Genomic DNA, 14,154 nt, shown 5'->3' with positions numbered 1-14,154 from the left:
GTGGGGAGAGAGGAAGGGAAGGAGGAAAGAAGAGAGAGGGGTAGAGATGAGAGATTCCTGAATGCTTTTACTTCTGTCCAGAAAGAATAGTATTAAATTCTGTTATTCTGTCCTGCCCCAGAAATAATGATACAGGAAATTTTTTTTAGCAACAAAGAATTATAAGCAACTTCACCACTCAATAGTATATTTTGAGAGTAACTATATAGGGCATTAATATACTCTTCTTCATTTAAAGTCAACAAAAATATTCTAAGAAAGTAATAAATACTGCAATTTTTTAAATTTGCAAACTTGCTCTTTTATCTTGTCTTTCACAGTTTTGGTTACAGAATTGGTATCTATTCCAACAATTAAAATAATGAATGAGGGCGCCTGGGTGGCTCAGTTGGTTGAGCGACTGCCTTCGGCTCAGGTCATGATCCTGGAGTCCTGGGATCGAGTCCCACATCGGGCTCCCTGCTCAGCAGGGAGTCTGCGTCTCCCTCTGACCCTCTTCCCTCTCGTGCTCTCTCCCCTCTCAAATAAAAATAAAATCTTAAAAAAAAAATAATAATGAATGAGATAAAAGGTGAATTTCCTCTTCCTTCCTTTAATCCCACTAAATAATAGAAAACTACTATTAACAGTTTGATGCATAGTCTAGACTCTTCCTTAAACCTCTATACTCACATATATAATATTTTTCAAGTAAAATGAGACTGTGCTATGCTATACATAACATCCTCTATTTCCTATGACCAAATATCTTGAGATTTTTCCTTGTCAATACATATAAATCTATATTTATCCTTCTAATTAGTGTATTATATACTACTCATGTTTTTCTATTTAAAACTGAAATGAATTCCCTATATATTCTCTATTCTCATCAATTAAGGATCCTCGTGAATAAACATTTAAAAAAAAGGAGTTCTTTTTTTAAAAGGCAGAGAAATTAACTATATTGAAAATGATAGGAAAGGTGAGAGGCTAAACTCACGGAAGAGAGATAAAACTATTTCTATAGGAAAACATATGAACACATACACTCTTAGAAGATGAAAATCACTTCAAGAGAAAAGCTTAACTGAAGACTCTGTCATTTTAACAAGGGAAACATCAGCAAAAATAATATCTGAAATGGTAACAAGATAAAGGAGATACACCACTTTTCATCCACACCAGGATTTTCCCTAAGCAATATTATCAGAGATTTATTCCATTTAAAAGCCAAAGCATATGGTACCTTCCATAGCAACCCAGATAAAATAGTCTGTTGAAAGTCAAGAAGCTAGAATTCACTGAAGAAGCTTGGCAGACTGGGCAAAATGAAAGAAATGCCTGTTGTCTAAGTGGCCATTTTTTTTCCCCAGAAATAATGGTTTCAAGCAGACAGCAGGGTCAAAGGTTTAATGAGGAAATGTTTTTTGTTTCTAGGAAGCCAAGGCACTAAGAAGCATAAGGCAATATTGATTATGAAGCATGTGAAAATTTGGACACTTGAAACAAGTTTTGAAACGGACCTTTCCCACCTTGTATTCAATATAGATAATGTGCACTCTTAAGGACAATCTAAGTAATCTGAAAGTGAGAGCACTCCAGATAGCCTACTTTGCTGAAAATGCAGATGACTTATAATGACCTGACAGTCCTATTCAGTATTCCATACTTATAAATTAAGACTCCATTTTGAAGATAAGACAAATGGAGCAAGGTTAAAGCAAAAGTAAACTATTGCTCTATGTAGATCTCCTACTTGCGGGGAGGGTGGATATAATAAAGTGATAAACACTGTATAAAAACATACTATGAATCACCATCATACAGGTCTGAATTTATAAGATGTCACTGTGCACTCTCAGTATTTAAACAGCACCAAGAACTTTTTCTGGGAATACCAAAAAGTGAATAAAAACACTTAAGTACAAGGAAAAGAATAATTTCATGGCAAAAGCTGATAGATACTAAAGAGTTATTAAGGGTGAAGGATAGGAAAGAAGGGAGCATAAAAGAAAATACTAGAAACTGAACAAGGGGAATAGATTAATCAGTAAATGAATAAGACAATATGGTTAAGAAAAACAGGAATGAAAGTTTGAAAGATATTGGCTTATAGGCAACAAAGATTAATTTGATAAGGTGTAAATACTGATGACAAATTCGTAAACATTCAAAGAAAGTATTTGTTTGGAAACATGCCAAACAGCTCTGAATGATGAAACAGAGATTATTCTTAAATAAAATAATAATAAGAAGATGGACTTCTAAAAGTACTCTATTCTTTTTTTGTAAGATTTATTTTTTTATTTTTAAGTAGTCCCTACACCCAACGTGGCATTCAAACTTACAACCCAGAGATCAAGAGTTGCATGTTCCACTGACCGAGCCAGCCAGGTGCCCCTACTCTATTCTTTATAAAAAAAATTTTAAGGGGCGCCTGGGTGGCTCAGTTGGTTAAGCATCTGTCTTCTGCTCAGGTCATGATCCCAAGGTCCTGGGATTGAGCCCTGCATCAGGCTCCCTGCTCAGTGGAGAGCCTGCTTCTCCCTCTCCCTCTTCTGCTCTCCCTGCTTGTGCTTTTTCTGTTTCTCCTCTGTCAAATAAATAAAAAATAAAAATCTTAAAAAAATTTTTTTTAAATTTATTTTATTTTGGGGCTGAGAATTCCTGTGGATAAGAATAAATAAATTTTGGATTCAAAATTTATGAATAAAATCAGGTAGATTAAAATAATATTTAAGAATACTTACTTATATATCAGAGCCTAAACTTAAAATTGTTCCCATTATATATTTGGTTTAAATCACCAGGCTGTTTTTTTTTTTTTTTTAAAGCAAATACTTTATTATGGCTTTACCAGCCTGTTTTTTGAGCCAAAATAAACAACCAATAAAGAAGTGCTAAATAGTCTCTGTGAGGAAAAGCCTTTAAGTGACTGATGTATTACAAATAGCTCAAGCCACAAATCCACTTAGTACCTCTGAATCTTAACAGGGACAAGACAGTAGAATTTAAAGAACAGTTAAGTGGATGAAAACCCTAGCTGTTCAAGTCAGAGCACTGGCCATACCACTCTCTATATTTGTGAATTGTTTGTGGGTGTAGCGGTTTGTAAGTCAGGAATTGTTTATACTTTTATACAGACACCTTATCTCTTCTCAAGAGTAATACAGAAGTGAATTTATTCTTTCAGTTAATACTTCTAAAATATGATCTGAAATTATCTACAAAAGTACAGGTTTTTTTAAGATGATAAAAGTACCTGAAACATGCTCATCAATCTTCCCAAAAATTATTTAGTATTTGTTAGAGAACAGAAACAGAAGAGAGATTAAAGGCCAAAAACAATGCAGGAGCCTGAAGTCCAAGAAAAAGATCAAAGTTGTAGCCAGAACAAGTTGCTCAACAGTAAAATGGATAATAAGTACAGACCTAAATCAACCAAATCAAAATCTATACTTGAAGGATTATCCAAATGACAATGAATGTCCTATATAGCTCATAATTTGCAATGAAAAGGTAAAAAAGCCATAAGAACAGAGTCAAGAAAATCCAATAAAGTCATTACACTCTGAGCTTGTTTAGATGGAGAAGCATATGCCAACCCAGACACACTGGCTACAAACCATTAAAATCATGTAAGTTAGAACATTCTTTCTCTCTTCTATTTATTTTTTTAAAGTATAAATACACTTAAAAAATTTCTTTTAAAGATTTATTTATTTGAGAGAGAAAGAGGGAGAGAGACTGCACGCAAGAGGGAGGAGAGGCAGAGGGAGAGGAGAGAAAGAATCCTCAAGCAGACTCCCCACTGAGTGGGGAGCCCAATGTGAGGCCTAATCCCAGGACCCCACGATCATAACTTGAGTCAAAATTAAGAGCAGGCCGCTGAGTCACCCATGTATGCCTAATTTTTTTTTTTTAAAGTAAGCTCTGGGTCCAGCACAGGGCTTGAACTTACAACCCCAAGATCAATAGTTCCTCTCTTCTGATTTAGGTTGTAATATCCCAATTAAGTTCTGATGAAAAAAATTTTCAGTTAAAAATAATCATTCTGAGGAGAATGATAACTCCTTCATGTAGTATTATGCCATCTGTGCAACATTTTAAAGGCTTGTCAATTTCACTAACATAAACTTTAAAAAGGCTGAATGTGGTATGTTAATATAAGAGATAAATATGGAGTCTTAATAATGATTCAACTCAGATTATTATAGAGGTAAAAGAAAAAATTGGGGAACAGATAATAAGTATATAGGAAAAAAAGAGGGAACAAGGGAAACATGAACTAAAGGACACAAGAGAAGAAGGCTCAAATGAACAAAATCTTAAATTTTATAATTTGTAATTACTAAGACTTGGTTCAGAACTAAGACCTGTATTTTTTTTTAGGTGGTAATTATTTTTATTAATTATTTTTTAAAAAGATTTTATTTGAGAGAGAGAGAGAGAAAGAAAATGAGCAGGGGAGGGGGCAGAAGGGGAGGGAGAAGCAGACTCCCTGACGTGGGGCTCAATCCATAACCCTGACCTGAGCCAAAGGCAGACACTTAACCAACTGAGCCACCTAGGTGTCCTTATTTTTTTTTTAAAGTAATCTCTACAGCCAACGTGGGGCTCCAACTCACAGCCCCAAGATCAAAAGTCACATGCTCTACCAACTGAGCCAAACAGGCACGGCTAAGGCCTGTATTCTTTAGGTTTCAATGTGTGATCACAGAATGTTACTAGTTAGAGGCAAACTTCATGAATAAATGAACAAAGGAATGGTTGAATAAATAAATTTAATAAATAAATGAATAAAGCTCAGTTTGGTATGAAAGACAAATAAGTGAAATGAAAGGGAGCAAAAAGAGGAATTCCAAGCAGTAGGCAAATATAGTCTCATGAACAAAGTTATAGACGTGTGAGAAAGCATAGTTGTTTCGGAAATCTCTGGATAATTTGGTATGGATCACTGGATCCACTGGTGGGAGAGAGGAACAACGGGTTAACGTTGGCAAGGTAGATGGGTCAGATCCACGCCATTCTAAAGACAATGGGGATCAACCGAACAATTTCAGTAAAAGTGAACCACATTAGGCAGCGGAGAATATGCAGTCTAAGAGATTCTGTCAAGAAGCTAATTCAGTAATGTGAGAGTAACAAAGAATATGGACTACGGCTGGGAAAGCTGGAATGGAGAAAAAGGGATAAAGTCAAACAATATTAAGGAGGCAGAGTCCATTTAATGATAAGAGGTATGTGGCATCAATGAGAAGATGAGGTAGAAGTCTGGATAGCTGGGTGAACTGTTGTGATATGAGGGAATACAAAGGGAGAAACAATACATGGAATGAGAATCCACATACTTGATAACAAAAGGAGCAATAATTAAATACAATGTCCTGAATGAGAACAGTTGACGCTGGCATCAGGTTTTGATGACTACCATTGGCATTTATCAGGGCTACATTGGCATGAGGAAAATAATTTTTGGAAAGATTCATGAACATGTTTCAGGGGCACTTTCATCATCTTAAGAAAACCTGTACTTTCATAGATGATTTCTGAAAGTATTCTGCAAGTATTACCTGAAAGTATAAATTCACTTCTGTATTACTCTTGAGAAGACACATAAGAGACATGTCCTCTGTATCAAAATACAGACAATTCCTGACTTACAAACCACTACATCCACAAACAATTCACAAATATAGAGAGTGTTATGGCAAATGCTCCGACTTGACTAACTAGGGTTTTCATCCACTCAACTGTTCTTTAAACTATTTTTTTTAAAGATTATTTATTTGAGAGAGAGAAAGAGAGCATGAGCGTGAACAGGGGGAAGGGCAGAGGGAAAAGGAGAGAGAGAATCTCAGGCTGCGCAATGAGTGCAGAGCCCAATGTGGGGTTTGATCTCACCACCCCAAGATCATGACCTGAGCTGAAATCAGAAGTCAGCCACTTAACTGACTGGGTCACCCAGGTGCCCCTAACTATTCTTTAAATTCTACCGTTTTGTCCTGTTAGGATTCAAAGGTACCATGGATTTGTGGTTTGAGCTATTTGTAATATATCAAATACACTATAGATTAAATAATTTGCTTATTTGTTTTACAGAGGCCATACAAAAAAATAGCCACCAATTACTCTGAGGCAATGCAACTAACAACAACAATACATTTCTGAAGTCCAACTCATTTGCAATGTGGTGCTGTCTATACAGTTAATGCTTATTACAGTAAGATCAAAGAATTCTAACTCTGAAAAATGACTACACCTCTTTGACATTCAGTTACTATAAGGTATCAAAAAGAGGAGGTAGCGAGAGATATGTCTATAGCAGTTTTACAGGCAAACATATTCCAAGGTAATATATTTCTTCTTCAATTATGTACTATCAATTAATAAGCATTTCTGTAGCTTTTTTACTCTTTTGCTGCTGACTTTTTAGACTACATTTATGCAAAGACCAATAAAACAGAGTACTTCATTTTCTAATTGTATTTTTATAGTTAGAGGCATTATTCTTTCCTATATATTCATATAATTGCAAATAATAATTTGAATAACATACAAATGAAAATTCTTAGAGCTAGTTAGGGTGGAAACATTAAAAAAATACAAACCTTGTAGGTGTTTAGACTCCATTTTCTAACAAGCTCTAACTTTTCCATTGCAGGATTTTTTATTTCATCTGCGAGAATAACTGGTCCACTTTTGGTCTGTGTTCTCTGGCCACCTGCATGATCATAACAGAAGATAAAACACAAACTAGATAAAGACAAGTAGGTGGAAAAAAAAAAACCAAACCACTGATGCTATTCAAATTAAACTACTTATGCATTTAAAAATAAAATGGTTTCCACAAAGTAAAGGACTAGAACTTTCTGGAATAATTGAGGACAATTTCCAAACACTTAAAAAATATTTCTGCCAACTAAACACAAATGCTTTGTGGTTTGTCTATCGTCTTAAAAAAAAAAAATGCTGCAACCAGCCTTCTTTTCTAAATAAGCTCTTTACTTCTAGAAAACAAAATTCCCACAATTAATCTTATAACCTAATGACCCTAAAAAAAACTGTGTCAGTAAAAATCTGGAAAGGTTACGTACTCTTCACAGTGATCTCCTTTCATCATACGATGTAGAACAGAGTAACAACAGAGGTTACTATAATTTTGGAGGATTTAAAAATATAATTCAAATTTCAAATAGTCATTAAAAATATCTTACCACCAGTATGAAAGGCTAGGCTAAAACAAGACCTACATTGTACCTCCTTTTTTTCTCAAGAGACCACCCACCCTCCTGCAAAAAGCCATAATTAATAAAGGCAGTATAGGGCGCTGACAATGTATTGTTCCGACTATTAAGAAATTATGACATAAAAGCAACTCTACCAGTATAGAGTTTCTATAGTAAAATATTTTTCATAGAAGAAATAGTTAAATGCTTATGATACTAATGACTCAGAGTAAAAACTTTGTAAAAATTTAAAAAGAACAATGAAATAAGAAGAGTAAAAGTTCTAAAAAATGGTTTTTAAAGCCAGAGCAAAAATTTCTTTTCTCACTTACTCCTACAGTCAGACCAGCCTTTGCCACAACTTTACCATAACCTAAGATCAAGAACGGTATATAAAATCAAATACATTTAAGATTTACAAAATTCTCAAAGAAACAAAATACAGAATGTTAACATTTCATATGTTAAAAGAAATATGTAGTTCAACTTTTTCCTGTTTTTATAGTCCAGCAATATTAAAGTATAGAGCAAATTCAATGCAAAGAAATGCATTTTCTCCAAGTATTTTTCATTGGGTATAACTGGTAAATTACATATCATTTTGTTGCAATCTGCAAGCTATCTGTAAGCTGTGGTTGAAAATAGGAAGATACAACATTTTCCACTTGACCCATTCCAAATAATGAACAACCCAATTGTTGAAGGCTCCTTTTTTGTTTAACTGAAAACAGAGAGCAGACCTGCAAAGCTGAGAGGATCAAATAAGTAAATCTACATTTTCCAGAGTTAAGAAAGCATGATTTAAAATGAATCCAATTTGGGGCGCCTGGGTGGCTTAGTCATTAAGCGTCTGCCTTCAGCTCAGGTCATGATCCCAGGGTCCTGGGATCGAGCCCCGCATCAGGCTCCCTGCTCCGCGGGAAGCCTGCTTCTCCCTCTCCCACTCCCTCTGCTGTGTTCCCTCTCTCGCTGTGTCTCTATCAAATAAATAAAATCTTAAAAATAAAATAAAATAAAATGAATCCAATTTTACAATGTTTTTTAATCTTAAAGTGAATTAAATTTCAGGTTTAAGATATATATAGTTAATAACACTGAAAAGCCAGAAAAATAGGTATGTCTAGAGAGATTATTTCCGTTCTTGTTAAAAAAGAAAGCAGCAGCCACCAAAAAAAGCCAGAATTACACACACCTAAGAATATAAAGCGAGGGATTATGAAACTGAGTGAATTAGTTTAGTTTCAGAAGTAGCAAGAAGGGCTTTTATCCAATCAGTGCAGTGAATACCTGCAGGAACAATTAAATCACTTCCTTGTTGAGCCAGTCGACTAGCTGCAACCCTGCTAGGAGACATAACAGATGGCAATGGTGGTGCTTGGGAACCTGGAAAGGGTAGACATTTAACTGTGAAAATCCTTTTCCTCCTCTACATACTACACATTTTGAATATCGGTTTACTGACATTGCTCTTAAAATATTAAAAAGCTAGGATTAAAAATTGGAATTAATATATTTGCTTTCTTGCAGGAATGGACTAAAAATAAATGGATGTGATCGGGGGAGTTCTTGTATAAACTTTTCATGGAACTGTTGAAACCAAACAAAACACATATAAGACGAAACTTGGCAAGATCACGTCTAAACAGGACTCTACCTGGACTCTGCTATTTCCAAATCAATGAACAGAATATGATTAAAGTTCCATAGCCGGACAATTTAAAGCTTAAGTAAATATTTTATAATGTGCTACTCCTACATTCAAAGGAAAGCTCTTTAAATAAACAAGGTATGTAATAATGTACCAAAATTAGAATTCACAAAATGTGAATGAGTCACAGCGTTCACAAGAATTGTAGTCCAAAATTTCACATCATAAATCCAATAGCACGTAGTGTAGATCACTGCTACTCACAGTATGGATGCAAGGGCCCTACATCAGGGATTTCACCTGAGAGCTCATTAAAAATCCAAAAACTCAGGCCCTGTCCTAGACCTACTGAACTAGAATCTGCATTTTCACAAGATCCTTAGGTGATTTGTATGTATTCTGAAGTTTGAGAAGTGCTGATGTAAAGTGCTATTCTAACTAATCACAAGAATGGAGCTTTTAAAACATAGCTGGGCCACTCCACAAGATGATCTACTGATCATCAGTGGGTATCTGTAGGGTTTTTTTTTTTTTCAGTTTTACCTTTTTTATTCAATTGTTTTTATTTATTAAACAAAAAAAATCTGTACATATTTCAGGTGTACTGTGTGATGTTCTGATATATGTATTCATTGTGAAATGATTACCACAAACTAATATATCCATCACTTGTTTTGGTTACATTTCTGTGGTTACTTGAGATCTATTCTATTAGCAAATTTTAAGTATACAATACAGTATTATTAACTATAGTCACCATGTTGTACATTAGGCATTTGTGGTTTTTTAAAAGCCACTCAAATTATTCTCAAACTCAACTGGAAGTTTGAGAATCATAGGAAAAAAACATTTTTTGAATGAAACACAACTGAATTTTAAATTCTTAACTCTGCATTTGAAATTCTGGTTCTATTTGCCACACAGTATCATGAACGTCCTAGCAAATTAATTAATATCTCTGAGCCTTAGTTATCTACAAAATGAGAAAACTGACTATCCAACATTGTTCTAATGTCCGGCATTAAACCAAATAAAACCATGTAACTTCAACTGCTTTCTTTATTTTAAATTCTGAAGTGTGTACATCTTTAAGGGAATGATAATTAAAAGTTGAAAAACTTAATATCCTTTCACATTCAGCTGAGAATATTTTCAAGTCTGTAAGGTACTTTTATTTCAACTACACTCTCCCAGTTCCCTAGAAATCATATAATGAAACAAATTTGTAATTAAAATGTTCTAATAGAACAGAAATCAAGATCAAATTTCCTTACTTAGAGTTAGTAAAAATTGGTTATATCCCAGATATACTAAGTTCTGTTGGAGAAATAGTCACCAGTTTTAATAATATGAAAACCTTAATTTGAACTAGATCTAACATTAAAATCCAAACATGCAATAGACCTAAACAGACTGGCACTACCTTTCAAAAGTGAGAGATATTTATCTCTTTAAATCTGATAAACTGTAAAATTTAAAACTAGAAGGGATGACAGAAATCAACTAAGTCTGACATTAAACTATAGGAGAAATAAACCCCAGAGGGGTTAAAACAGCTTATCAGAGACGCAGCTGCTCTGAATTCACACCCTAAAATTTCCATTATTAAATTCAATACAGAAAACACCAATCCATAAATTACTTAGTGAGTTGGAAGGCATTTTAATAGGTTATCCAATCCAATCACCATTTCAAACAAAGACTATCTCTACTATCCAAGGCACAAGGGTTTCTGTTGTATAAGCAAATGTTAAAAAAAAAAAATGACTACTGTAATTCTACTTCTTGATGATCCCAGGAATAGAGCTCTGTTGTTCTGGTTATTACTGTTTATTAATCTTTCATAAGAAATAATCCCATGACACAGGAGATGTGTATAATATATGTAACTAATGATATAGAACCTTCCAAACTAAAATAGCAAATACATGGTGCCCTGGTAACTGGGTACTTCAGCCTTTTCCTTTTCCTTTCATGGGTAATTATCACTTCTTTGTATCTTCAACCCTTTAAACCACTAATTTAGACTAAATTCATTACTAAAATCATTCACTAATATTCAATAAAAAATAATTCTTAAAAATCTAAAATCCTTATTGACTAAATTTTGAGGAATTAGCTCCATTTCACCTCAATAACAGGAATCTAGGAATATGAATATATGTAGGTAATAATCAACACCCCACTAAAACAAAACTCACGTATCAAGTATACTTCACTCTAATGAGCTTTGATTTATTCATGATTTCCACTATTACTAATTCTGCAATGTATTTGTTAGGTAGATTTCAGTATTTGCTGTTGGTAGGCTAAAGTTAAGTATAAGTTCTCCTAAATTTGCTCTAGAGATGGAAAAGTAAATGTTAATACTTTTCTTGAAGCAACTGTTCAAGTAATAACGTCATTATTAAGTTATTATTCAGTCATTTTTCCAGAGAGCTAAAACAGCCCCAACTCCTTTCACATTTTTTTCAGAAGACCAATTTCATACATTTTAATAGTGTTGCTTTTTCTCATGTTCATTCCAGTTTATCTGTAAATACTTTTACACAAAGACACTTAAAACAACTACAACTTTCTGGAAAAAAAACAAACTACAGCTTTCTAATAAATGCTTAACTAATCTGCATATGGCAGAATGATTCTTTTTAATATACTGATCAACAACATAGCTTATGTTAAAAAAATTATATAAAGACAATTCAAAGAGACATAAATTACTGCCATTATCATGAAACATATTTTTTATTCCACTTTGAAGGACTAGGATATATCGATAAGCACGTGAAACTTGTCAGCATTTCCATGCTCACACACAACAGTTTATAATGGTCAGTTGATTTCAGTCACTGTATACTACTATTCTACTTAAGGGGAAAAAGACTGAACCAAATGTCAGTTAAATAATTTCACTGAGAATACTTAAAACATCTTAATAGTAAAAGCATTTTTATATTTCCTATCGACATTTAAATTTGGAAAATGGTGACTGGTCCAAAAATGGTGTCACATTGTGCAAGCCTTTTATCCCTTAAGCACTCACAATTCTAGGCACTCAGTCAACCCTTTCAAAATCAAAGTTATCCCCTAGATAAGATATGCTAGCCAGAATGCTACATAATGACTACTGAGACACTGACACGTATGCTACCTTTCTATGGTTTTATTTTTCTGAACCTAAGGATAAAAAGGGGGGAAAATGATGTCACTAGATAGCCCATTCATTTTATAGCCTAGAGCAGAGGTTGTTATTCTGGATTATCCTCAATGCTTATTTGCAGGACCCATTTAGGAAAGAATATATTTCAAAATATAAGTTGTTTTTGAATCAAGTATTGGCTATTAGTATAATAAAAGCTAAGGACTGCAAAGGCACAGAGATTTTTTTTCATTTTATGAAATTATAATGAAGTTTTAAAATATACTTTATCGAACATCAAATATAACTACTATTTTAACTATAGCTAAAGAAAGAAAAAATTCATTTTTTATACCCAAATGTTTACATGGTTTTACTTTCACTCACATGAAAATTAAACACCTGAGAAAGATTGTTATATGCAAGAGTATTAAAAGGATGCAACTTTTTCCTTATATTAAAAATAGACCTATATATGAAATGTGTGCAGAAAAGAGTTAACATAGCAAGTCTGTTTATCCTTAAAGAGTCCAGCTTACATAATTGGCCTTTGGTTGGCATCTGGAAACTTAAATTTTGGGTGTCCATTCCTAGAATGGTAAAACTGGTTCACTATGCCTAAACTGTTTATACAAACAATGTGGTTTATGCTAAACGCCTGTTTTCCTTCTGGGAGTCTGGAATGTTAGTACATGCCAGGCAGAGGGTGCCTATACAAGCAATCTCCAATAAAGGCCCTGGGCACCGAGGCTCTAAAGAGCTTCCTTGGTTCGCAATAGTTCATACATGTTGTCACAGTCTGCTGGGGGAATTAAACATAATTAATAACTGCTGTCTAATGTCCTGTGGGAGAAGACCCTTGTAAGTTATGCCTACTTTTGCCAGACTGCCTCAGGCATCCTTTGCCCTTGCTAATTGTGTTTGGTATACTTTCTCTGTAATAATCATCGTCATGAGTTTGACTATATACTGAGTCCTGTGAGTACTCTCAGCAAATTACTGAATCTGAGGGTGGTCTTGGGAGACCACTTACATGGAATGTATAATAGGAAAAATAAACGTTATTTTTCTAATTGTTTTGAAATAGGAAATATGTATTCATATAAAATAATACTGACTTATAGTTACAAATTTTGTGGTTAAAAGCTAAAATAATTTAAATCTGCATTTTTTATATAATTTTTCAGTTTTTACTTTAGTATTTTAAAACCAATTCTTTAATAATCAGTGAAATTATGCATATTGATCTATTTATATAAAGAAGACTACTAAAACAATTCCTAAATTGTTTAAATTGAAGAGAAAAAATTATGCTTATAAAATCAGTGTTTTATCACAGAATCAAAGGACTTTATTATGCTTTATTAATAAAGATAGCTTTTGATGCATTTCTCCCATCCTCCACCCAGCCATCTTTAAAAATATGTGGGCTCTTACCTTGAAATGCTCCTGCTTCAATAACCCCCTCTTTGGTATTGTCAAAGCCATGAGATGTAATTTGGGTTTCTGAGAGACCAAGTCCAGCTGGTAATGAACGCTTCAAATCCTTGGCAACATTTGAATAAAAGAGAAAATTTTCATAAAATTTTTCACACCACATGGCAGTTCAGCATAATGGTGTCCTTTTACTCACATTCTAAACTATCTTTTTCTCTACTATGTAGAGAATGCTGTTGTGTCATTCGATAATGATGTATAAGCAGCAGCAAATTCAGCAAGATTTGCTATTAAGAGGTATGGTGTATGTCAAATACAAAATACTTCCATTCTTCTAGAACTAAGCAGCAGGCAGATACTAAAATTCAATTTTCAAATTCCTAAGCTACTGATACATCGGAAAAATCATTTTTTTTTTAATGGGAAAAATCATTTTAAAGAACAGAATTAAGAGAACTAAAAAGTCTATTATGTAAAAACTGATGTCTAATACAATCATGATGAGCCTGGCTAATAGTATAAATGAATCATTCACTTCCAATATTAATTTTCCTTTGGTTTCAAGGTTAGCTAGGTAAGCAAAGCTTCCTGGATTTCAATCAGGGTGAGGTAAAGGAAATTTTCTGCTATTTAAATTTATGTTAAACACTGATAGTACTCAACCCAACTGCAAATTAGCTTCTAATTGGAACTTAGCTGTAAAGAATGTAATATTCCAC

The 14,154-nt window shown here is 33.7% G+C and overlaps 1 protein-coding gene across 9 annotated transcripts in view; it reads right to left on the bottom strand.

Annotated features, from left to right (window-relative positions):
- The window catches only part of ARFIP1 (ARF interacting protein 1), a 128,964-nt gene that overhangs the window by 47,438 nt on the left and 67,372 nt on the right, over positions 1-14,154 (bottom strand). For 8 of the 9 annotated variants that reach the window (XM_025874329.2, XM_025874324.2, XM_025874334.2 and 5 more), the window contains 3 exons: positions 13,436-13,544; positions 8,499-8,594; positions 6,594-6,706 (listed from right to left, as the gene is read on the bottom strand). In XM_025874329.2, coding sequence (XP_025730114.1) covers positions 6,594-6,706; positions 8,499-8,594; positions 13,436-13,544 — 318 coding nt within the window. The remainder of the gene's footprint in view (positions 1-6,593; positions 6,707-8,498; positions 8,595-13,435; positions 13,545-14,154) is intronic. The other variant, XM_025874332.2, reaches the window with a different exon arrangement.

The sequence above is a fragment of the Callorhinus ursinus genome, unplaced genomic scaffold (assembly GCF_003265705.2).
Source record: "Callorhinus ursinus isolate GAN/ISIS: 27379988/994484 unplaced genomic scaffold, GSC_fseal_2.0 scaffold4, whole genome shotgun sequence".
NCBI classification, from domain to species: domain Eukaryota; kingdom Metazoa; phylum Chordata; class Mammalia; order Carnivora; family Otariidae; genus Callorhinus; species Callorhinus ursinus.
Note: the sequence above shows the minus strand (reverse complement) of the source record. Positions and strands in the feature narration are given on the sequence as shown.